Consider the following 25,837-nt stretch of genomic DNA (forward strand, 5'->3'; position numbering starts at 1 on the left):
GAAGCGAGTTCCCGTGGACACAGCAGGAAGAAACGTACTGAGGAGACAACCAGTCCTAAGATGGACCTGCTGCAGTGTTTCTTCAGGTGGTGTAAGCAGAAGAGTAACTAAGAGAGACACGCGTTAATCATTGGGGTTCTAATTCCTTCAGCTAAGGCTGGCGTTGGGGGTGGCACTCAGCCCTGCAGTGAGGACAGGGCTCCCACAGGGTTCCATCTCCTTACTTCCAGTTCTGCCAAATTCACCTTGACTCCAGCATCCTTTCTGCCTTGAAACTGGACTTTGCTTTTGAGGAGATCCTGGGTCCTCTCTCCATTCTGCCCCTCTCAACTTGCTTTGCTTTAAGAGGACATGGCCATGATTATTACTACTGCCTTAGACAGCTGCCAAGAACTCGCTTAGGCCTTGTCTGCACAGAAGTTTTGCCCCTATTTCCCTGGCATGCTTTTGCTACTATACAATTAAATTGGTGCAGAACCTGAGTGCAACCAATGCTTTATAAGAACATGGAAATTACACAAGGGAATTATAAAGCTGTGTTTAGAATACCTGAAAGCTGCCGTGCTATGATCTGGGCAGGTCTGTAATCCTTGGGTGCTGCCACTTTGATCACTCAGAAAAGAAACCACCAGGTGTTGTGGCATCACAGCAGGAAGACCAGAGAGACAGGAGTTACTGGGGACAGTGACAGGAGCTTGCCCCAGCTCTGTAGCTGACAATGTAAATAGTCCCTGGCTGCACACCCTGAGCCAGCCCTCTGCTCCTGATAAAATACAAATCTCCCTTCCAAAGCTCTGTGGAAATCTCCTGCTGTTCCGGGTGGTGCTGCCCCCAGCTCTGCTGTCCCCACTGCGTGCGGACGAAGGAGTTCTGGCTGGCCACACGGTAGCTTCCTGAGTCCCTATTTCGTATTTAAATCGTTTCCAGAGAGGGCACGTACATTACAAGAGCCTTAGCCATGTCTGAAGCTGGGATAAGTGAGGAGAAACTGCTTGTATCCCATTATATTTCCCTTTCCAAAGGCGGTGTCCCTAAGCCTTCCCTGGCCGCAGCCAGGGGACATACCCAGGTCCAGCCTAGAAAGTTCCCTGGCTGAGTTTTCACTGAGATGGTGCGGGGTCCTGAGCAGGGGGCCGAGCTTTTCCCCTGCGAGTGGATTCTGGGGCTCACTAGCCAAGAACTGGGTCTGCCCAGTTTTTGTCTCACTCAAGATTATAAGGACCAGATTTTCAGAAGTGTCTGAGACCCAACGTCCATTCGACCCTGACGTGCTGAGCTCTGTGGAAAAACCTGCTTCTAAAAGAAAAGCATAGGGGCGGCCTGGGACGGGGGATGGGCCCATCGGCCACATCTCTGCTCCTGCAGTCCTGAATGGGGGCCATTGCTTGCTCAGAGAGCGTGGCAGAGGGGTGGTCAGAAAATCACGTTCTGGGACTCTGCACCGGTGGCTACCTGGCAGCTAATTTCATTTGGGGATTTGGCTAGTTCCATTCCACTAATTCCACCCGTGGTTTAGTTCTGAGCCAGTCAGTCCATTTAGGGTCAGCTGTAGATTTTCTGACACACATCGGTGAGTCGGCACTCACATGAATAGGGGGCTCTGAGCTTGGCCAATACTCCTGCTGTTTTGCTGCTGTTGGTGCTCAGCGCCAGCTTTAGGCACCGCGGGGCCCGATTCGACGGAGATGCGGCAACGATTGAGCTGCCACCGCCGACAGTGGCAGGACTTCGGCGGCAGCTCCTTCGGGACGTTGCGGGGCCCTCTGAGGGGCGCAGGGCCCGATTCCAGGGAATCGGCTGAATCATCTTAAAGCCGGCCCTGTTGGTGCTCTCATGTTAACCTGCTCTGGCTAGTGTGCAAGGCACACCCTCTGTGCCAGCAGCCACCTGGCAGGACAGGGACAGACCGACAGCAGAAATTTTCTGTGCAAAGCGCCTTTCCTTGGCAAGGGAGCTTAGCCAGACCACAGGGACAAACAGCCCCACACCTGGGCCCTCACAATATAGAATAAAAATGAGGGTCTCTGCATTATCCTAACCATTAATCCCACAACAACTGCCCTCTTGGCTTCCTGGCTGGATTCTTACATCACCCCTCTCACTCCACGGCTAGCATTTCACTCACACACCCAGCCCCTTTGGGAGCTGGTGAAGCAACTTGCAATTATTAATCATGTGGTAAGCCAAGGAGGCCCAGACAGCTCAGGGCCGGCCCCATTGTGCTGAGCATTAGACGCACACAGAACAAAGAGACAGACCCTGCCCCAAAGAGCTTCCAAGCAGCCCTGCCAGCTGCTCCCCAAGTAAGAGTACATCACAGCCCCTGAGCAATCCCAGAAATGTGCTCGCCTCTCAGGAATTCAGCATAGCCTGAGGTGGAACCAGCCCTCTACCCTTGCCCCCAGGATCTGTCTACACTGTGTAGTAAACCTGAGTCCATGTGACCCACACTTGCAAACCTGTTCTTTGTAAGGTTCACCTGTGAGTGCTATGGACACCTCAGACCTGTGCCAGCACATCCATACTGTAGTATGCAGACGTGTCAGAAGCTTTGGCTTCTGGGGAGCGTATCCCAGGATTCTTAGCACCCTTACTAGCTCCAGAGCTTGATTTGTGACGTATTGTGGGAGAACTTGTCTGTCCCTCCTGCGGCACTTGCCTGAAGTGCTCTTAGCCCACCAACACATGCGGCTGAGCCATTTTGCATATTCCCTGCAACAGGAGTCAGCACCATGGCTCCAGCACTGGTGGACGACCTTTTCCTGGTCACAGGCTCCTTGCTATGTCCGGATTCAGACAGAGCATCTGCGAGTGCTGGTGGAGATTTCAGTGTTTGTCCTGTTGAAGGCAGCTCTGAGAGGAGAGTCCAGCCATGGCATCCACAGCCCAGTTGACGCAGCTGATGCCTGCTGCCGACTCTCCATAAGTAGCAGCTCCTGGAGCAGGGCCACAAGCACAGACTGGTGGGATCACATTGTTCTGTGGACCTGGGATGACCAACAGATGCTCCAGAACTTTTGCATGAAGAAGCAGATGTTGTGAGCACTATGCACTGACCTTTCAGCACCAGGACACACATGAGGGAAGCCATACCAGTCCATAAGCAGGTTGCTATAGCCATCTGGAAGCTGGCTATTCCAGACTGCTACCAGTCCATGGCAATCCAGTATGTTGTTGGCAAGTCAACTGTGGGAGTTCAGGTATTGGAAGTTTGCAAGGAGGTCAGGACTGTGGTTTACCCGAAAGTGGTGGGCATAAACAATACTACTGAAATAAGTGCCAGCTTTGAGAGACTGGGCTTTCAAAACTGCACTGGGGTTATTGATGGGACTTACATGCCCATAACTTTTTCTCCAAAAGGAGCAAATGAGTACAAACTATAAAGGATAATACTCCATCATTACGCAGGCTTTGGTCAGCCACAGAGGCGGGTTCAGGGGCACCAGTGTGGGATGTACTGGCAAGGTGCATGGTGAACAGAAAATATCATGTTGCCTCTATATAAATCCATGGTACACCCACATCTTGAATACTGTGTGCAGACGTGGTCACCCCATTTCAAAAAATTGGAATTGGAAAAGGTTCAGAAAAGGGCAACAAAAATGATTAGGGGGATGGAACAGCTTCCGTATGAGGAGAGATTAATAAGACTGGGACTTTCCAGCTTGGAAAAGAGACGACTAAGGGGAGATATGATTAAAGTCTATAAAATCATGACTAGTGTAGAGAAAGTAGATAAGGAAAAAAGAAGAGCAGGAGTACTTGTGGCACCTTAGAGACTAACAAATTTATTAGAGCATAAGCTTTCGTGGACTACAGCCCACTTCTTCGGATGCATATAGAATGGAACATATATGGATTTCCATTCCATACGGCTAAATGCAGTGCCTTGCATAATGACAAGTTTCAGAGTAACAGCCGTGTTAGTCTGTATCCGCAAAAAGAAGAACAGGAGTACTTGTGGCACCTTAGAGACTAACAAATTTATTAGAGCATAAGCTTTCGTGGACTATAGCCCACTTCGAAGTGGGCTGTAGTCCACGAAAGCTTATGCTCTAATAAATTTGTTAGTCTCTAAGGTGCCACAAGTACTCCTGTTCTTCTTTTTGCGGATACAGACTAACACGGCTGCTACTCTGAAACCTGTCATTAGATAAGGAAGTGTTGTTTACTACTTCTCATAACACAAGAACTAGGGGTCATCAAATGAAATTAATAGGCAGCAGGTTTAAAACAAATAAAAGGAAGTATTTCTTCACACAACGCACAGTCAACCTGTGGAACTCCTTGCCAGAGGATGTTGTGAAGGCCAAGACCATAACAGGGTTCAAAAAAGAACTAGATAAATTTATGGAGGATAGGTCCATCAATGGCTATTAGCCAGGATGGGCAGGAATGGTGTCCCTAGCCTCTGTTTGCCAGAAGCTGGGAATGAGCAATTGGGAATGATTACCTGTTCTGTTAATTTCCTCTGGGGCACCTGGCACTGGCCACTGTTGATAGACAGGATACTAGGCTGGATGGACCTTTGGTCTGACCCAGTAGGGCCATTCTTATGTTCTTATGTTATGTTCTTATGTCAGGTTTTTTTCAAAGATCAGAACTTCACCTCCATGAACAAGCAGGGACCTTACTTCCTCTTGATGACATTGTTACAAATGGAATCTGTCTCCACAGTTATTCTAGGGCAGTGACTCTCAACCTTTCCAGACTACTGTACCCCTTCAGGAGTCTGATTTGTCTTGCGTACCCCCAGGTTTCACTGCACTTAAAAACTACTTACTTACAAATCAGACATAAAAATACAAAATGTGTCACAGCACACTGTTACTGAAAAAATGCTTACTTTCTCATTTTTACCATATAATTAATAAATAAAACAATTGGAATATAAATATTGTACTTACATTTTATACAGCAGCATAAACAAGTCATTGTCTGTATGGAATTTTAGTTTGTACTGATGTAACTAGGGCTTTTTATGTAGCCTGTTGTAAAATTAGGCAAATATCTAGATGAGTTGATGCTGGAAGAACTCTGAGTACCCCTGGGTTACGCATACCGCTGGTTGAGAACCACTGTTCTAGGGGACCTCACGTATCCCCTTCTGCCATGGTGTGATGGGATGTACAACCCCCACACTGGGTAACAAGGGGTTAAGGAACTGCTCTGGGCCCAGGCAGCCCCACCCTGCCACACCTATAGGAAATGCACCAACTGGAAGAGGAGTTAAAAGGCAGGGGAGCAGCTCCCTTAGGGCAGACCAGGGAAGAGAGCAGACCTGCAACCTGCAGCTCCAGCAGAGCAGAGGAAAGAAAGAAAGAAAGAAAGACTGAATCTGTCCCCATATAACCGCTGTGATGGGACAAGGCCTGATGGCTACAGTAAAGTAGTGAGGAACAGGTATGTTAGCCCCAGGCTAAACAAATCCCTGTTACCATGGTAACCAAATGGCAGTTGCTCCAGGTTAATCAAGACACCTGGGGCCAATTAAAATCCTTCCTGAAAGCAGTGGAGACAACTAGGTTGATTGGGACACCTGAAGCCAATCAGGGGCTGGCTGAAACTAGTTAAAAGCCTCCCAGTCAGTCAGGGAGGTGCGCATGTCAGGAGCTGTGGGAGGAAGTTGTGCTGTTGGAGAGACTGAGCAGTACACACCATATCAGGCACAAGGCAGGAGGCCCTGAGGTAAGGGGGAAGTGGAGCTTGAGGAAGTGGGGGCTGAAGTAGCCCAGGGAATTGTACATGTCTTGTTTCTAAAAGGTCAGCTACCTTAGCTGCTACTATTAGGGTCCCTGGGCTGGAGCCCAGAGTAGAGGGTGGGCCCGGGCTCCCCTCTTTATCCCCCTGGTTAATCACTGAGATTGAGAGACAACAGAGACTGCAAGGGAGGATAGCTTCTCCTCACCTCCCTCGCTGGGTTATGGTGAAAATGGCTCAGTAGGCTGTGACCCTTGTCTCTAGAGAGAAAAGGGCTATGTGGAGGGTCACAGTGAGCCTCTGAGGCTAGCAAAATCTGCCAGGAAATGTGGGACCCACGGAGACAAGGACAGAGCTTTGTCACACTGCCCAAAGGTCCTTTCCTGAGGAAAGGGAGGACCTGCTGCAGGGACAGCCTGAGAGAGAAGCAGGGAGGTGGGGGGAGAGAGAGAGAGCACTACCCTGGTACAGGCAGCAGCCAGAAGGTTCTTTGTGGTGAGCAGACACCCTTCATGCTGCCTAGACCCAGATGGTGACATTGGGACAATCGCAGGATGGGGGGAGTGATAGGAAGCCGTCCAGGGAGGGTGGCCTCAAGCAACCCTGGCTGTCAGATCACTGACAGCTCTCAAAGGGCTCTGGGTCAAAGTCTGGTGGAGAGGGAGAGCTCACACTCCCCTACCAACAACCCCCCAGCAAGTCCTGGGTCTAAGCCCTGACCACTAGGTGATGCTCCCTTATCAACTACCCCGCCCCCCCCCCCCCCCCCTCCGAGTGAGGATCATTACATATGGTTTGTGAAACCATTCCCTGACTTCAGAGGCTGGCAAAGAAGGTTCAGTTACATGCTCAGTAGCTGTACGATGGTGGTGGAATGCGCATTTGGAAGGTTGAAGTCAAGATACTGCTGCCTTCAGAACCATTTGGATGCCAGTGTTGTGAATACCAGCTGCATTATTGTGCTCTGCTGTGCACTGCACAATGTGTGTGAGATGAAAGGCGAACCGATTCACCAGGAGCGAAATTAAGGCACTGTTGGATTGCAGGAACATTACATGCAATCAAAAAATGCACCTATCACCGTGGGGGCAGGATGCAGGGAGAGCAGTGATGGTTTGTGCACCCCCATGATGTATTTGCAGGGTGCTAAGGATGATGGAGAATGAAGTAATATAGTTACTCTACACTTAAATTACCCCACACTTATCCTCTTGATTTTTAAGGCAATCTCATAATTTTGGGGGGATCTAACTCATGATTTTTGAATGCTTGAGGTTGGCAATACTCTTATTCATACAAATCAGTGCAAGTTTTCTATCATAATATTCATTGCAACAGGCTTCATGGGCACAGCAAAGCAAGGTGCAAAACAACTTGCCATCACAGGCCTCTTCCAAGATTGGGGGCTGGCATTCCAAAATAAAGGGGGAAAGATTTTCTCATTGTTATCATGGAGACTGGACTAAGAACAATAACTACTTGTTAATTTTCTCAGCTCCCCCAAGTCCTCCACCTAAAGTACATTGACTCTCAAGGACAGTCTCTCGTAGATTAGTACATAGAAATTCATTCATTACACTTTATTTATGACTATAACAGTATGATCAAAGGGCCAAGCTCTGATTTTGGTGACCCCAGTGGGGAAATGTATTTTAGTGGGGGGCACTAGATTCACACGTGGGTGACGGAGAGCAGAATGTTGCCCTTATTCTAAAAGGTTTAGAGGAATGATAAGGGAGCCTTTGAGCTTCAGCAGGGAACGTTACCTTGCTACATTCCAAGTGTGGCAGCTCCGAGCAGTGAGCGATGATACAGGAGTGGATAGGCTCGTTCACCCAGAGCCAGATGCTGCCGCACTCCTTCTGATCTCACTTACATCTCGTTCTCATCACAGGGTCTCATGCACAATTACACAAGCCACACATAGCAAAGAAGCACTCGTGCATGAAGTGAACCTCCCCTGGAGTTCTCTCTATCTCACACATAAGCTGCATCAGCCCCCAGGCCCAGGGATGGACACGGCAGCTCAGTTTACAGGGCCCCTCGTTTTCCATTAGGTTCCAGAGAATGGGCCAGATAAGTGCAATGGTTTCAATGATCAGATCTGAGCACGTCCAGGATAGCTGGGATCCTGAACTGCCCAGTGTTTTTTGCTGCACTGGTTTGTAACAAAGCAGCCATGTAGTTCTTGGCCCAGGCGGGTTATGGAAACACCTGCATGTTACAGCACCCAGGAGCTAGGGGCTGGAAGAACAGATCAGGCCACAGCAAGCTTTGGACAGGCCTGGTGGGGACATGGTGCAGGGCCCCAGGGGACTCCCATAACAATGGGCCATACAAATGCTGCAGTCACAGTCACTGACCCACACATCAGAGTGCTGAGCTCCAGCAGCCCCCTACCTCCCGCTACCCTGGAAGCCAGGTCGCTGCTGTCCCTGAGGGGCTGAGTCAGTCAAGGGGTTGGCTGCTTGCCCTCAGGGAAGAGAGGAACTCCAGGCCTCCCCGCAGCATTCTGGTCCCAGGGCCCCACCGGCCCCAGGGACGATCTTCTGCATTTCCTGGGGTCATAGTTAGTTTCCTGGCCCTTGCCAGCATCACCAGGCCCAGTGCAGCAGTGGGGCTGGGCCCCTCCTGGCCTGAACAAGGGTATCACAGAGGCCTGAAGGGCTTGTGCTCCCTACCTCCCAAAAGAAACAAAGAGTGAGATCCAGCGCTGCTGGGCCGGCATTCTGGGGAAAGGCCCAGCCCTGTCTAGTCTGGGTCTGGGGGTGATTAGTGCCATGTAGATCTTACAGAGCTAAACACCAAGCAGGGAAACCTTCATTGCACAGTAGCCCAGTGCAAAGGGACTGTAGGCCTCCCATGGCAATGCTCCTGCTCAGGGAGCCCCCCCACAGCCATCCGTCACTGCAGGAGCCTCTCTCAAGGGCAAGAGAAAGTTTGGCCTGGCTCTTACTAAGCCTGTACTGTTCCTCCCCTGGGGCTGGGCCCATCCAGACAAGGCAGATTGGGACACAAACAAGCAGGCCCCTGGGTTTCCTGAATCAGTGCTGGCAGCCCAGCAGGTTTAGGATCTGGGAGGCCCAAGGCTGAGGTGAGTCAGGGGGTGGAGTGACACTCCCTCCCTGCCCCCCATGGGAGCTGGCCTCGGCTCCACCGTGCAAGCCTGGCACGAGCCACCTGGCATCGCCGCAAGCCCCCCTGAATGTTCCTCCATGCCCCTGTAAGGGGGCACGCCCCACAGTTTGAAAACCTCTGCTGTAGTATTTTACCTTTCGTAGCTGGTTCAGGTACCCCATCACCACAGTGCCCTTGGCACCCTATCCCCCACCAGTCTCAAAGTCGCCTAGAAATGAAGGTAGCTTGTTTAAATCATTAATAAAAATTGTACAATGGGCCTGTCTCAATACTGAGCCCCATGAAACTCCCCTCCTCCTGAGCCTCCAGGAGGGGCACTCCACATTCCAGCCCTCTAACCAGCCCTTTACCTATCTGAGTGCTGTAGCATCACACCCAGGGTAGTGGCTGTGTGACCTAGACTAGCGTGTGCGGCTTTAGGGAATTCTTTGGGCAGCCCAGATGATGATGATTGATGCTATTATTTTATTTTATTAGCTGAGGGAAGCTGTCAGAGGCCCTGCCAGGTGGGGCCGTCATAGTGGGTGCAGGACAGACACAGTCCCTGCTCCAGCGAGCCATGGTGTAAGGAAATGGGGCATTCCAGGCTGGCAGAGGGGGCCAGGTGAAACGTGAGCAAAGCCAGTAAGTCGCTAGGGGCGGTGTTCTGCGGGGCTTTGAATGGGAGGCCAAAGAGCCTCGTGGTGGAGGAGGGGGAGGATGCCAGGAGGAGGGTGACCTAGAGAGGCAGGGATGAGGAATCAGGTGGCAGCACATGGAACTAATCGAATGCATTGCCCAGTTTTCTAGGAGCAAATAATTAAATCGTCAATCAAAAATGTAGGGTTTTTGTTTGTTTGTTTGTTTTTTTGTATCCTGAACATGGGAGGGAGAGGAAGGCAAAGCCCTGGGGGAGTGAAAGAGCCCTGGTTGGGATAGGAGGCCTCGGGGAGGGAGGGGATTGAGAGCTCTCCATCGGGAGAGGTGTAAGGTAGGGGCCTGGGTAACTGTCATTTATTTCCTTTTCGTTATATGGTTGGCTTTGATCATGTCCTTCCAGAGTTTGGGGTGGCCGGGATGCTGGTTTCATTCTGTTGTGATCCATGAGCACAGCAGGGATTGCTGCACTGGGCGAGCTGGTGCAGGTCTGCTTTGTTCTTTCTCCACCAGTTTTGTGGGCTGCAGCAGATGCTCACAGTTGTTTCTCTTTTATTTTTCATTCCTTGTTTCCTTACTCTAGGAATTTTCCCCACTGCACTCTCCGCTGGCAAAGTCTCACTCCCATTTTGTAGGAACACAGGAATTCCAAGCCTGCCTCACAACTGAGGTCCATCTAATCCAGTGCCCTTTGGCTGACAGTGGCCAGCACTGTGCTTCAGAGGAAGCCGCAGAAACCCCACAGTAGCAGCTGCGGAATACTCTGTACCCATGAATGTGTCATCCTGATCCCTTGAAGTCCGAGATCGGCATCAGCCCTGAACCAGAAGGGTGTATCTCCTGGGGTTCTCTTTCTTCCAAAACTCTTTTTTTAGCATTAACTATTGTGACTCTGGATGCTCTTGTAATACAGATACACGTCTAGTCCTTTGAATCTTGCTAAATTCTTGGTTTCAATAACTTCCCGGGGCAGTGAGTTCCACAGTTTAATTATGTATTGTGTGAAAAAGTATATCCTTTTCTCAGTTTTGAATTTGCTGCTTTTCAATATTATCGAATGCTCCCCATGTTCTCATTATGTGCTCTCAATCTATCATCTCTACACCATTAATTATTACATCTTTTTATTATGTCCCCAGTGTTGCCAACTCCGGTGGTTGTTTTTGTTTGTTTGGTTTTTTTGGTGAGTGTCCCAATATTTGGTATTCTTCTTAAAGGCCCAAGATCTAGAGTTGGTTAATTGTGTGAGAATCTCAGCTTTCATTAAAATGTACATTTCTAGCAGCCCTCCTGGTAGCTGAGAAAAGCTTGAAAATGATCTTGCTGTAACCTAAAGCAGCATTTTTCAAACTTCAGGTTGTGACCCAGTACGGGGTCGCGGTATGTCAGGCACTGGGTCGCTCTGGTCAGCACCGCCGACCAGGATGTTAAAAGTCCCATTGGTGGTGCTGCCTGGCTAAGGCAGCTAGTGCCTACCTGTTTTTGACACTGCGCTGTGCCCCTGACCAGGAACCACCGGAGGTAAGTCCGCACCCCTATCACCTGCCCCAGCCCTGAGCCCCCCAAACCTGGAACCCCTTCCTGCACCTCAAACCCCTCATCCCCGGCCCCAGCCCAGAGCCCCCTCCCACACTCTGAACCCCTCACCCCCAGCTATGTTGGGTCGTGGGCATCAACAATATTCTTCAACTGGGTCCCCAGAAAAAACGTTTGAAAACCGCTCACCTAAAGGCTCAGAAATCAACAGCCGTCAGGCAGGTTGCAAGTTATGGCAACTTCTCTGGCCAGAGTAGATCATTTACTGTCTATGCCGCCATCCATTTCTGCCTCTAGCTCCACCCCCAATATGCCCCCCGCATGAGGGCTTGTATCTTGCATGGGGGAGAGGCAGTGCCTGGGCTGGGGCACTCTCCCCCAGCTGGCTGGTTACAGCAGTGTACAGGGCCAGGATTCAGCCTCCTACTTTTAAGTTTGCAGAATCTGCAGCACTGAATGCCACAGAGGGCAAGGCCCTTGCAGCAGAATTTACTGTGGATCACACAAGCCTTCTTTGCATGCAGCTATATTGAAACTCCAGGTAGGGTTGTCAATTTTGGTTGGATGTATTCCTGGAGGTTTTATCACATGACATAATCTTTAATTAAAGATGAATCTTTAATTCCTGGACACTCCAGGACAATCCTAGAGGGTTGGCAACCTTCCCTCAGGTCTGAGAATCTTGCCCAAATTCATAATCATCCTCATTCTTTGTGGTTTGTTCACTGAACTCTCCCACTTATTTCCCTTACTCCAATGTCTTAGTGTGCTAAAAAAGCTTTTATTCTCCAGTATCCTACGTATTTAGACACTTTTCTTATTTCATAACATCTAAGCACCTCTCCCACAATAATTTACCCACACAACACCCGGGGGTGGGGCAGGATTTCACAGACCGGGAGCTGAGCTGCAGCGAGATAGGATTGCCCAAGGTCACGGGAAGGTTGTAGTAAAGCCAAGGGTTGAATTTAGTCAGTTTCTTTGCCACAAGACCATCCTTCCTTTCTACTCTCAGCAACAAGTGACCTGAGAAGAGCCCTCCTGGGATGTCATTATGAGAAAAAATGGCTTGATTCATAGGTGGCCAGATATGAAACTGAGCGCCCTGGGTGGCCTGGCTAGATCCCAGACACATAAAGGGTGGTACAGCGAGTTTGAGTGGGAAACAGGCCCCTGTCGCACATAACTCTGGCCAGGCAAGAGGCAGGATGTGCATCTCAGACAATAGGCTGTTGTGAGTTGGCCCCATGCCTTATGGCCCCAGAACGCATGCAGCTGTGCCTGCCCCAGCAATTCCAGCTGTGCCCTTCTGTTCCTTACACCCCCTTCATGTCCCTGTTCCTGCACGGCTGGATAACAAGCACTGGGGTTCTGTGGCCACTATGCAGGTGGGAGCCCACCAAGCCACAGAGGCACCAGTGACTTGCATCCTCTCACGAGGCTGATTCGCACCGGGAGTTGTCTGTAGCTGCAGTTTGCATATCAGGGATGGAGTTGGTCCCAGTGGGTCTCAAGCGGTTTTGCCTCAGTGACTGATGCGGTTGCGAACTCAAAGGCAATTTGCCTTTATACATGTGGTCTGTGTGGCTTTGGGTCCAGGACTGGGGAGGGAGGGAGGCTGCCTGTCACATGCTCCAGAACAGTTAAAAGCCGTTAATCTAAGAGGCAGAGTGGTCTAGTGGTCAGAGTAGGGGGAACCAGCCATCAGGACTCCTGGGGTCTACCCTTGGCTCTGCCACTGACTTTGTGACTTTGGACAAGCCCCTGCCTGCCTCTGTAACATGGGATGATGATAGCGACCTGGTTCCTGGGGAGTGGGTGGTTGGAAGAACTGAGAGTGGCAAAGCATGTTGGGACCTTTGGATGAACGGTTCCAATCAGATCATGTGCTGCCTGTAGGGGATTGAGCCGGGCGTTCCAGTTCCTGCTGTGGGACCCCTCGAGCTGACACCAGGGCACGGTAACCGGTGCTTTTCTACTCCCCCCCCCCCCCCCCCCCTGCCCCCACTGCCGCTCTTGGGCACTCACCCCACTTAAGAAGCGTTGCCTCTAACGCCGGCCAAACAGCAAAGGCTGGTTAGTGAGTGCAAAGCTTAGAGCAGCAGCCTCCTGCCCTACTTCAGGCTTCATTAGCCCAGCTCTCGCTGCACTGGGCAATGCACTGGAGTTTGCTGCTTTGTGAAGGAGTTTCTAAGTGAGACCTGATCTGCAAAGGCACCTGCACCCCCCTGGGCTTGGCTCCTGGCTGATGGAGACCCTCTTCCCATACGCTGTGCAATGGCTGAGATCGGCGGGCATGGCCTGGTGTACTGGTTGTGGGCAGGGGTACGCCACAGTGTGTAAATCCCACCTGGTCACTGGACTAATTGCCTGACCCTGCTCAGCTCCTTGCATGTCAGCTTAGGGATCCCGCGCACTACCTAGACCTAGCAGGAAAACTGACACGCCCATTGTGCTCAATGAGATCTGAGTTCCCTCCTCCTTTGTGCCCACAGTTCCACCCGCTGTCTCTGTGTAACACCAGTGAGGACGAGCACACCGGCTCCGGCTTTGTCACTATTGTCAAACTCGAGCGGCCCGATCGAGATCTGCACCCCTGTCTGTCATTGGCCAACAAGGTATGTGCATGAACGCGCTGAACGGAAACGGTCTGGGCCATGGGGATAAAGGGACAGGCAGAAATAAGGGGAATGCAGGAGGAGTCTCTGTTCCCTTGGCAGGAGGACTGATCTGGTTTCTGGTCCCATTGGAGGGGCTCTGAGCCAGTCTGTTCCTGCATCTGGGGGCCCGGCTGGCCCTGGTATCCAAACTTCATGGCACTTGGGACTGAACAGCCTTGTAAACAGTGTAACGTTTTCATAATCTGAGCCTGGGTCCTTCAGGACAGGTGACCCTTAGCCAGCATCACAAGGAAACCCTGCTCCTCTCCACAGCTTACCCACTCCCCACCCGCTGCTGCCCTTCCACACACGCTGTGTGCTCTCCTGCCCGCTCCAGTCAGTTCTATGTGCCCAACAGACGTCAGCCACAGCCACTAGGGCCACACTTCGCAGCGCAAGGATTGTATTTTGCACTATTTATCCTGTGCACTGAATGAGGCAAGATCCCTGGAAAACATCATCTGTGGCCCTGTAATGAAAGCTGGTATTGCAATTCTTTAGCAGAGAAAGGCAGAGCAAGACTCAGGGGCTGGAAGCTAAAGCCAGACAAATCCAAATTGGAAATAAGGCACAAATACTTAACAACGAGGGGGATTAACTGTTGGAAACAGTTTGGAAAGGAAGTGGTGGATTCTGTTTCTTGGTGTCTTCTAATCCAAACTGGACGACTTTCTGGAAGATGCTTCAGCGAAACACAAATGATTGGGCCATATACAGGGGCAATGGGGTGAAACGTGATGGCCTGTATTATACAGGAGGTCAGACCACAAGCGCTAGTGGTCCCCTCTGGCTTTAAACTCTGTGAATCCAGCATACACACAAGAGGGCAGCATTAAGGCAGAACACGGAGCTTTATGGCAGCATTTTCTTGAATTTTCAATGGTTCTGTTTGGAACAGTATTCTTGCCAGCAAGTTAAAGTATGGGCTGGATGAATGGACTGTAAGGTGGATAGAAAGCTGGCTAGATCATCGGGCTCAACGGGTAGTGATCAACAGCTCCATGTCTAGTTGGCAGCCGGTTTCAAGCGGAGTGCCCCAAGGGTAGGTCCTGGGGCCGTTTTTTTTCAATATCTTCATCAATGATCTGGAGGATGGTGTGGACTGCACTCTCAGCAAGTTTGCAGATGACACTAAACTGGGAGGAGTGGTAGATATGCTGGAGGGTAGGGATAGGATACAGAGGGACCTAGATAAATTAGAAGATTGGGCCAAAAGAAATATGATGAGGTTCAACAAGGACAAGTGCAGAGTCCTGCACTTAGGACGGAAGAATCCCATGCACTGTTACAGACTAGGGACCGAGTGGCTAGGCAGCAGTTCTGCAGAAAAGGACCTAGGAGTTATAGTGGATGAGAAGCTGGATATGAGTCAACAGTGTGCCCTTGTTGCCAAGAAGGCTAACGGCATTTTGGGCTGTATAAGTAGGGGCATTGCCAGCAGATCGAGGGACGTGATCATTCCCCTCTATTCGGCATTGGTGAGGCCTCATCTGGAGTACTGTGTCCAGTTTTGGGCCCTACACTACAAGAAGGATGTGGAAAAATTGGAAAGAGTCCAGCGGAGGGCAACAAAAATGATTAGGGGTCTGGAGCACATGACTTATGAGGAGAGGCTGAGGGAACTGGGATTGTTTAGTCTTCAGAAGAGAAGAATGAGGGGGGATTTGATGGCTGCTTTCAGCTACCTGAAGGGGGGTTCCAAAGAGGATGGATCTAGACTGTTCTCAGTGGTGGCAGATGACAGAACAAGGAGCAATGGTCTCAAGTTGCAGTGGGGGAGGTCTAGGTTGGATATTAGGAAAAACTATTTCACTAGGAGGGTGGTGAAGCACTGGAATTGGTTCCCTAGGGAGGTGGTGGAATCTCCTTCCTTAGAGGTTTTTAAGGCCTGGCTTGACAAAGCCCTGGCTGGGATGATTTAGTTGGGAATTGGTCCTGCTTTGAGCAGGGGGTGGGACTAGATGACCTCCTGAGGTCCCTTCCAATCCTGATATTCTATGAACCTTGACAGCCTCCTCACTTAGTTTTTTATACGGAATTTATTCTTATTTCACATTTGTGCGCAGCATTGCAAGCGAGCTTTCCAAGATGAGTGAAATGAAGGGCCTGCACAGAGAGCTTGCAATGTAGAGACACCCTATTTTGACGAGTGTCTTTTGCAACCTTAGAATGGACTGTTTCTCTTCTGGGAGAGGCTCTGCTTAGCAACTTATTTCTTAGCCATTATGGGCCCAGTCCCTACTCACATGAGGCTGTACTGTAGTCACTGAGGCGTCCCTCTGATTTCACTGGCGTAAGGTACTATCAGCATGAGTCAGGTGACAGCACTGGGCCTCTGATGTTTATAGCCTGTTTTCTGTGGTTTTAGTCTGTCCTCAATGATTAGTCTGTTATGTTGTTTTTCGCTGTGAGAGGGGGAATTACACCTTTCTGCTCCTCACTTGCTCAGCTGAGGAGTTGGGTGTTGCCCCTTTTCTTTCCTGCTTGGCCTCTTTCAGTGGGTCTTTGCCACTAGGCACTGTGTATCTCGTAGACGTGCAGAGAATACCTCTTGGCTTCAGCGCTTGGAGGGGTCAGGTCCAATGCTTGCTGAGTCTGTCCAGGCAGGGCTCAGAGGTTCCATGACCAAAGCTATCTAGGATATAAGGAAGCCCCACACTGGTAAGTGATGCAAGTTGTGGCAGCCAAGTCCTATGTCCAATTAATGAAGCTAATGTGATGGATCTTTGCAACAGAGAATGTAACAGAGATTTTCCCCCAGTTTACCCATGGCAAATGTCCATCATCCTGGATCCCTCTTCTGCTAGTAAGCAGTGTGCCCAACCCCCTCCTGCACCCCAACCCCCTTCCCCACCCCAGAGCCTGAACCCCCCCTGCACCCAAACTCCCTCCCAGACCCTGCACCCCACACCCCCTCCTGCATCCCAACCCCCTGCCCCAGCCTGGTGAAAGTGAGTGAGGGTGGGGGAGAACGAGCGATGGAGGAAGGGGGGATAGAGTGAGAAGGGGCGGGGCTTCAGAGAAGGGGTGGGGCAGGGGCTGAGTGGGGGTTTTTGGGGGGTCCCCAAATGTTTTTAAATCAAAATGGGGGTCCTCGGGTTGCAAAAGTTTGAGAACTGCTGCTCTAGAGCAGTGGGCATATCTTTCCTCTGCACTAGCTGGTGACTTTCACTTTAACTCAGGGTTTCTCAACCTTTTTGTGCTGCCGACCCACTTTGGACATAAAAAAAAAAAAAGCGTTACCTCCCCGCCTAGAAAAATTGGGACTCCGGGCTTCAGGCCCTCTCAGGGCGTGGGGCCCTGGGCTGGATGTTTATCTACATTTTCATATATATTGTATTCTGTGGTGTAACTGAAATCAAAGTGTATATTGTTTTTTATTATACATATTTGCACTGTAAAAATGATAAACAAAAGAAATAGTATTTTTTAATTCACCTCATACAAGTACTGTAGTGCAATCTCTTTATCCTGAAAGTGCAACCTACAAATGTAGATTTTTTTTTTTGTTACATAACTGCACTCAAAAACAAAACAATTTAAAACTTCAGAGCCTACAAGTCCACTCAGTCCTACTTCTTGTTCAGCCAATTGCTCAGACAAACAAGTTTGTTTACATTTACAGTAGATGCTGCTGCCCTCTTCTTACTTACAATGTCACCAGAAAGTGAGAATAAGCATTCGCAAGGCACTTTTGTAGCCAGCATTGCAAGGTATTTACGTGCCAGATATGCTAAACATTCGTATGCCCCTTCATGCTTTGGACACCATTCCAGAGGACATGCTTCCATACTGGTGACGCGTGTTAAAAAAAATATTGTTAATTAAATTTGTGACTGAACCTTTTGGGGGAGAATTGTATGTACCTGCATTCTGCCATATATTTCATGTTATAGCGGTCTCGGATGATGACCCAGCACGTGTTGTTCATTTTAAGAACACTTTCACTGCAGATTTGACAAAACGCAAAGAAGGTACCAATGTGAGATAAGATAGCTACAGCACTCGACCCAAGGTTTAAGACTCTGAAGTGCCTTCCAAAATCTGAGAGGGACGAGGTGTCGAGCATGCTGTCAGAAGTCTTAAAAGAGCAACACTCAGATGCGGAAACTACAGAACCCGAACCACCAAAAAAGAAAATCAACCTTCTGCTGGTGGCATCTGACTCAGATGATGAAAATGAACATGTGTCAGTCCGCACTGCTCTGGCTTGTTATCGAGCCGAACCTGTCATCAGCATGGACACCTGTCCCCTAGAATGGTGGTTGAAGCATGAAAGGATATGAATCTTTAGCGCATCTGGTATGTAAATATCTTGCGATGCTAGCTACAACAGTGCTATGAGAACGCCTGTTCTCACTTTCAGGTGACATTGTAAACAAGAAATGGGCAGCTTTGTCTCCTGTAAATGTAAATAAACTTGTTTGTCTGGGCGATTGGCTGAACAAGAAGTAGAACTGAGTGGACTTGTACGCTCTACATTTTTACATTGTTTTATTTTTGAGTGCAGTTTTTTTTGGTACATAATTCTACATTTGTAAGTTCAACTTTCATGATAGAGATTGCACGACTGTACTTAAGTGAATTGACAAATACTATTTCTTTTGGTTTTTTACAGTGCAAATAGTTGTAATAAAAATAAATATAAAGTGAGTATTGTACACTAGTATTTTGTGTTGTAACTGAAATCAATATATTTGAAAATGTAGAAAACATCCAAAACTATTTAAATAAATGGTATTCTATTATTGTTTAACAGTGCGATTAATCGCGATTAATTTTTTTAATCGCTTGACAGCCTTAGCAACAGATCAACGTTCTGTGGGACTTTGGGGAAGTTGCATGGGGCTGCATTTTAAATGCATTTAGAGCCAGACTGAAGTGATCAGCACCCACAGCCGGACCTGGGATGTCAAGTGCCCAGCTCCCATTTCGGCACCTAAATAAAGGGATTTTAAAAAGTGCACAACACCCAGCAGCTCCCGTTGTACGAGACCGACGTGCTGAGCCTCTGTGAAAATCTGCCCCTGTTGTGGGCGCTGAGCAGTTCTGAACATTCTGTGCCGTAGTTCCCATCTGTGTAAGGGGGGTCACAGCAGTGCCTTACCTCCCAGGCGGCGGGAGGATGAACTCCGCAATGTTTGTAAGGCACAGAGAATGAAAGCTGCAGTACAGTCTCTCACATCAGGTGATACTTCCTTTGGAAGTTGAAATCAGTTCCCCTAGGTAAGGGCTGTGCCCATAGCGATGGCTTTTGCTGGGCCTTTGGACGGGAACACTAGCTGTGCACAGCGATCAGGTGGGGAAGTTCAGCAATGTAGCACTGCCCAGTAACACACTAATTCTTCCTGTCCTGTTACTGGTCCTTTCTTTCTGTGTCACGGTGACAACATTCCTGAAGCAAATGCAACTCTACTTTCTTTACCATTACTAGGTCTCGGGGTAAGTGCAGAGCCCAGTGTAGAGTCACTCGCATGTGTTGCAAACATTGTTTTTGTAAGTCCCCTTTCGGCGCTGGCTTAGTACCTGCCTGATGTGAAAACAGAAGAGGGGACCTCCAGTCTTTTCTGTCGCCTGGGCTCATCTCATGGTGCTGCTGGGAGGTGCCCGACTCCTCCTGGTGTGCTAAGAATAAAGCTGCTTAGCTGTGCCTACAGTGAGACGAGGGGCTAAGCACCGTGAGGCCGTGACTACCACATTTCACTCACAAATAATTCAAACTCACACAGCAAACAGACTAAAGACAATAACTAGGAACTATATATAAGGGTCTGATTACAGAGAAATATACACTAGTAAAAGATTTAAACGATTAAGATGTCTCAATGCTTGTTAATTACTGAAAGCGATGCTGGCAAGGGCACTAGGTCATGTGACCACACACTCCCCAGTGTTCCGACCCACCAGTGTCTCCCCCTCTGTTCTATCTGACCCCCAGGTACCTGGGGGTGCACATGGGGACACGCTGCAGGCCTGTGAGGAGATGCCGTTAGAAACACACTTTATCATCCAGGGACCTGGCAGTGCAGGTCTTGTCCTATTGCAGATGCCATGTACTTTCCTGCTGCAAGATTAAGCCCTAACGACCGATCTAACTGTACTCCAGGGGACTCACGCAGGTTCCTTTTCTGGCTGAGCGGTCAGGAGAGCGGTGCAGGCCAGAAGGCCCTCCCCGGGGATCGCTGGAGAGGGACAGGCCGCCTGCTCCCTCCCTGAACGGTGCTGACAGTCTGTAAAGCCTGGAACCCGCGGGCTCAGTTGCAGGCAGGGCTGGTCTCTGGATCCAAATCCCGAGCCGCTGTGGGCAGCTGCAGGGCTGCGGCTGCAGGCGGTGGCCGGAGAGCTGGGCTGTGTCCTGTGGCTGGTAGGCTGTGGCAGGAGGAGCAGATTGTCCCCGCCTGAGGCCGGTCTGCAGGCCGGCGTTACAGACAGGCCAGGTGCGGGGCCTGAAGCGCTGGGCTGGCCGCGGCCGGGAGACCCCCTGTAAGGCCGAGCCATTCACTCCTCCTTTGGCTTTCCCGAGCTCTGCACCTGTCTGCCTGGCTGGCTTCTGCCCTCTCATTGGCTGCTGGGGATTGCTGTGATCTTCCCTCCTCCCACTGGTTGGGGGGGGACTGCCAGGGTGACTGGAGGGGTCATATCCCCCCCTTCTTTCCTGCCGCCAGGGGAAGTCAGCAGTGCTGGGCTCTGTCGGAGGCCACAGGGAATGACTCTTCTCGTGAGGCACTGCCCCATTTGGGGGCTACATTTTGCTTTCAGGACTGAATTTGACTAGGGCTGGACTTTGCCTGAGATCCTGCTTGACCAGTTAACATGACTGTCACTCTCCCTGCGCTGGTCTATGAAACCTCACTCCTGGCATTTGGCAGTGACAAAGTGGGGCCCTGAATCAAAGAAGCCCAACAACGAGTGTAGCTCAGCCCTGTCGTATGGGCAGATGCGTCCACAGCAGCATTCAGTAAATCAGGTTTTAGTTCCCCTCTGCTGGCAGAGGTCACGTCTCTGTGCACCACTCAGACTGTGCCTCCCCAGCTCCCTCAGGCCCTTCGCTGGCTTCCCCATCAGGGCCAAGCTACTCAGCCATCAGTCGGCAGGCTCTGCCCACTGTCCAAACATCTCCCTGCTCTACAGTCCTCCCAAGCTTCATTCTTGATCGCTCTCTTCCCCTTCATCCCGACTCCTTACATGCCGCTGGTGGAACAGCCTCCTGCTCTGTATTCAACACACATCCTCTCGCTCCACGGGACTCCTGGTTCTGGGAAGCGGGAAGCATCGTGTCGGTGCAAGCCGCACACCATTCTGTGCTGCGGTATTTTGTACTGTATCAGCTCATGCTGTCTGAGGAAGGGGCTCTCGCTTTTGTTTCCTGTGGTGGACCATTGCAGATATAATTGCAGCACTATATAAATGATGATAAGAATAGCCCTTTGTAAAATGTTATCATGATCTCCACCCTCGCTGTCACTCAGCCAAGCAATACACAATCAGCCCTTTCAGTCTTGCCCTGTGAGTCACTCCTTCCAGCCACCTGATCATTCCTGGTCCTCTTCTCTGAACTCCTTCCAGTACTGAGGCATCCAAACCTGAAAATCAATAGCCAAGGTGATTAAGATGCACAGGGAGAGTTAATTGAAGAGTTGGGCAGATACTGTGAGGAATTATTCACCTGCCCCTTTGCTGCACTTGTGTTTGCAGCCGTTCTTGTGTGTTTCTTTTCTGTGACGGCGAGTGAGATTTTGTTCCAAGGATGGCGACAGCAAGCCAGAATTTCAGGACTACTCCTGCCAGTATGGATTTGCATCCAGAGTGACTGGAAATCAGGCCATTCAGTCACGGAAACCAACAATAGAATGGGGCTGAAAGGCCCAATCACATGGCCTGGATAACAAACTGCCAGCACTCTACCAGTAAGTTGCAGCCAGTGATTTGTGAGACGCCCATTGGCCTAAGTGTTTGCAGCAAAGATTTGTCAAATGATTTTGAATAACAACCAAATGCCCAACAATCCCCTTTGCAGAGAAGCTATTTCTCAAGAATCGTTTGCCCAGCCGGTTACTTGCTTCTTCCATCTTCTCTGTCTTTAACAGGAAAAATCCTTGTAGAAGTGATTGCTATCCAGTGCATGCTGACTGGTTCCCACTGGGTGAAATTCACTACCTGAAAGTCCTGTTTGTCCTCAGGTACTGGCAAACTTTGAGGATCCTTTGATGACTCCGCTCCCTGATCCAGAGCCTGCTCTGAGCCTCTTATTCCACCGCCCAGTTTCCCAATCTGGTTCTACCAAACCCTAGAGCTCCCAATCCCTTCTCTGATCCTTAGCCTTCAACCCTAATCCCCTGGCCTCTGATTTGCCACCTTCGTTCCCAACCTTGCTCCTGGCTCTCCAGAGCCCCGGCAGCCCAAGCAGGAGAGAAGGGAGGGATGTGTGTGCCTGGGCAGGAGGAAGAGGGAGCTGAACGTGCACACTCTCTGTGTAACATCCTCTTTTGGGTTGGGGAATGCCTCTGACTTCAGGGCAGCCACAGGGCAAGAGGGCTGCCTTTGATCTTACAGCTGGGAAGCTCTGGCTCTGACCTCTGGCCCCTCAGCTAGAGGCACACACTGTAATTGTGAAGCCTGTTGTAGCAATTCTGGCAGATACATGCTTGCACATGCTCTCCCAAGGACGCTCAGATCAAAGCACCCCGCGTGAGTAAGATCATCCCTGCTCTGCACTTTGTTCACCTTCCTTCCTTCCTTCCTTCCACAAGAGGCAGCCATTAACTACTTCTCTGCCAAAGACAGCTCCGAGGCTGGCAGGGAACAGCTCCAAGCGGTGTCACAGTCCCTGGGACAGTGGCCTCTAATGCCTGACCCTGGAGGGCTTCACACCCGTAGCTGTCTCTGTCAGTCCTGGGGGGAAGTGCAGCTGGCGTGCAGTGAGCAGAGAGGCTTGTGCAGCAGCGCTTGAAGTGTTTTGGGGAAAGAGGCAGGTCTAGCATAATCTGGGAGCAGCAGCTTTGTCAGGCAGTGCCGAGAGCATGCCCCTTACTGACCTGACCTGAGTTTTAAATGATATTTTTGCCAGATCTGCAACCCCATTGTCTCCTTCCCCCCCACACACTTTAAGCCCCACTGTGCAGTCTGTGTAGCAAGCACTCACCAACCCACAAAGCACCAGAGAGCCAAAACTTGCATCCCAATGAGAGCCGTGTCCCTCCTGTAGCATCACCTTCCGGTTTGACAACTCCACCCTCCTGGCCAGTGGACAAACCACCCACCGAAAGCCCAGAAATGTTCAAGACATCAGAGCAAAATCTATAAATCTACAATACCTGAGGAATTCCACATCCCAACCCCCCGCAAGCTGATCTGGTACAGCTCCCTGCACAGAACGATTGCAATAACAGAGCCCTCACCAGAGTGACGTATGCAAAGTTAAAGCCAACGCTCACCAAGTGACCACAAACTAGATATGGAAACTGGGAGACACAAAGCAGGGTCAGAACCGTGTAGACAGTCGCATTGGAGCCAGCACGTTGTGAGAGATGATTTTGCCCTTAGCGCGGATAAGGACAGTCTTGTTTGAAAATATGCTAGATGGTCTAGGCTAACCCTAGAGATGACATCACATTATGGGGCAACCTCCCATTTGGTCAGCAATGCATGCTCCTGGCAATGGAAGCAGGGACCCACATCTCAAGTGCCGTGGTCTAGGCAGATCCTACCCACTGAGGCAGAGCCTAGCGAGGTCTCTCTGTTACTCTTTGGTGACACATTGTCATGCCAATGGAACCCTACTGAACTCAGTGCTAGGACCCACCCAACAGGATTAATGTGTGTGTGTGTGAGCCCTTCCCCCACCTTCACACGTCTGAATTCTCTCTGCCCCCTCCAAGTTGTGTGTGTTGCATCCCCCCACGTGTGCATGCCCCGTTTGTAAGGGCTGGAGCAGAGGTCGTCCTTTAGCCCCTGACTAGTGACGCGTTGCTGGGGTATTTACCAGGAATCTAGATTGGCAAAACAATTTGGACTCTATTAGTCTCAAGAAAACAGAAGCTTTACCAGCCTGCTCTAGCAAAAATGTATTCTGCTCCCGAAATCACAATGGATCACACACTACTTAATGCTGTAGAAAACTTTTGCTATCTGGGCAGCACTTTATCTGATACTGCTATGACCAATGATGAAATGACGCAGTGCATTTCTAAAGCCAGTTCTGCCTATGGTCGACTTAGTCTCCACCTGTGGCATGTGAGAGACATTCGACGTCACATCAAGATTAGTGTCTATTGTGCAGTTGTGTTAATCACTCTTCTCTATGGCTGTGAAACATGGACTCTCTAAAGCAGAAGCAACTAGAGTGTTTTCATATGCACTCTTTGCATCTCATCTGTAACATGAAGTGGTTGGACAGGATATTATGCATTAAAGTCCTGGACCAGTGCTGTGTGACTAGCGTTCAGACACAACTTTGCTGGGTTGGTCACCTCATATGTTTGGATGATACACAACTCCCCAAAGCCAGGTCTTATGGACAGTTGTGAACAGGAGCACATATGCTGGGAGGCCAACAAAAATGATATATGGACACTCCGGTTAAGTTGACCCGAATACATGGGAAGCTGCTGCTGCTGACAGATCAGAATGGCGGCAGACTTCTTGGTCTGTGGTTAAAGCCATCGAGAACAGCAGAACAGACAGAGCCAAAAAGAAGCATCTGTGAAGAAAGGAGGAATAGCTCAGTGGTTTGAGCATTGGCCTGCTAAACCCAGCGTTGTGAGTTCAATCCTTGAGGAGGCCACTTAGGGATGTGGGGCAAAAATCAGTACTTGGTTCTGCTAGTGAAGGCAGGGGCCTGGACTTGATGACCTTTTAAGGTCCCTTCCAGTTCTAGGAGATAGGATATCTCCATTAATAAAAGCAGGCTGTGACAAAAACACATGGCCGTGTCTGCCCCATGTGCGGACACATCTTGGATTCCTCGTTGTTTTACATTTGCACAGGAAGAATCATTGAAACAAACGGACTCTCATATAACGAGGAGTCCTTGTGGCACCTTAGAGACTAACAAATTTATTTGGGCCTAAGCTTTCGTGGGCTAAAACCCACTTCATCAGATGCATGGAGTGGAAAATACAGAGGCAGGTATAAATACACAGCACATGAAAAGATGGGAGTTGCCTTACCAAGCGGGGGGAGGGGGGGGGAAGGAGGGTCAGTGCTAATGAGGCAATTTCAATTAAGGTGGAAGTGGGCTATTCTCAACAGTTGACAAGAAGGGGTGAATATCAAAGGGGGGAAATCACTTTTGTAGTGCTAATGAGATCAATGTAATCAAAGTGGCTCATTTCAAACAGCTGACAAGAAGGTGTGAGTATCAGCAGGGGAAAATTAGTTTTTGTAGTGACCCATCCACTCCCAGTCTTTATTCAGGCCTAATTTGATGGTGTCTAGTTTGCAAATTAATTCCAGTTCTGCAGTTTCTTGTTGGAGTTTGTTTTTGAAGTTTTTGTTGTTGAAGAATTGCCACTTTTAAGTCTGTTATTGAGTGTCCAGGGAGACTGAAGTGTTCTCCTACTGGTTTTTGAATGTTATAATTCTTGATGTCAGATTTGTGTCCATTAATTCTTTTGTGTAGAGACTGTCCGGTTTGGCCAATGTACATGGCAGAGGGGCATTGCTGGCACATGATGGCATATATCAGAGACTCCAACAACAAGTTTTGTCAGGGATCCCACTTGGTTTGCTCCAGTGCTCAGAGCCAGAGGCCCACATTGCACTCAGACAGGTTTCAGTTCCCAGGAGGCTGGAGATCTCATTCTGTGCTTGCCTGGAGACAGCCTGGAGAAGCCTAGTGCAGGGTAATGCAGGAGCCAGAGACACTCAGCTGTCTGGGTGGGAGAAAGGTGAATGAGCAGTGGCTGACGACAGCACAAGGTGTGGAACAAGATGGGGGAGAGAGTGAGATTGGACCTACCAGTAGGCGTAACGGGGTCATTAGCAGGATAGTATTTTTTCAGCTGCCAGGTCACTGACTAAAGTAACCTCACTCAGTTCGGTCTCAAAGGGGGGAGAGATGTGACAAAGTGGGGTTCTCCTCCTTATGTTGTATGTGAGCCTATGTGAGCCTTACTGTTTTGCATGGATACTGTGTGTAGCTCAGTTTCCCTGTGTATTACAGCAGT

At 49.8% G+C, this 25,837-nt stretch overlaps 1 protein-coding gene across 2 annotated transcripts in view; it reads left to right on the forward strand.

Annotated features, from left to right (window-relative positions):
* The window catches only part of RNF43 (ring finger protein 43), a 118,743-nt gene that overhangs the window by 55,479 nt on the left and 37,427 nt on the right, over positions 1 to 25,837 (forward strand). For both annotated transcript variants that reach the window (XR_004643445.1, XM_034752784.1), the window contains exon 2: positions 13,506 to 13,628. Coding sequence is in view for 1 of the 2 variants with exons in the window: in XM_034752784.1 (XP_034608675.1) it covers positions 13,506 to 13,628 (123 nt within the window). In the remaining variant the exon portion in view is untranslated. The remainder of the gene's footprint in view (positions 1 to 13,505; positions 13,629 to 25,837) is intronic.

Source organism: Trachemys scripta, chromosome 18, assembly GCF_013100865.1.
Source record: "Trachemys scripta elegans isolate TJP31775 chromosome 18, CAS_Tse_1.0, whole genome shotgun sequence".
NCBI lineage: Eukaryota > Metazoa > Chordata > Testudines > Emydidae > Trachemys > Trachemys scripta.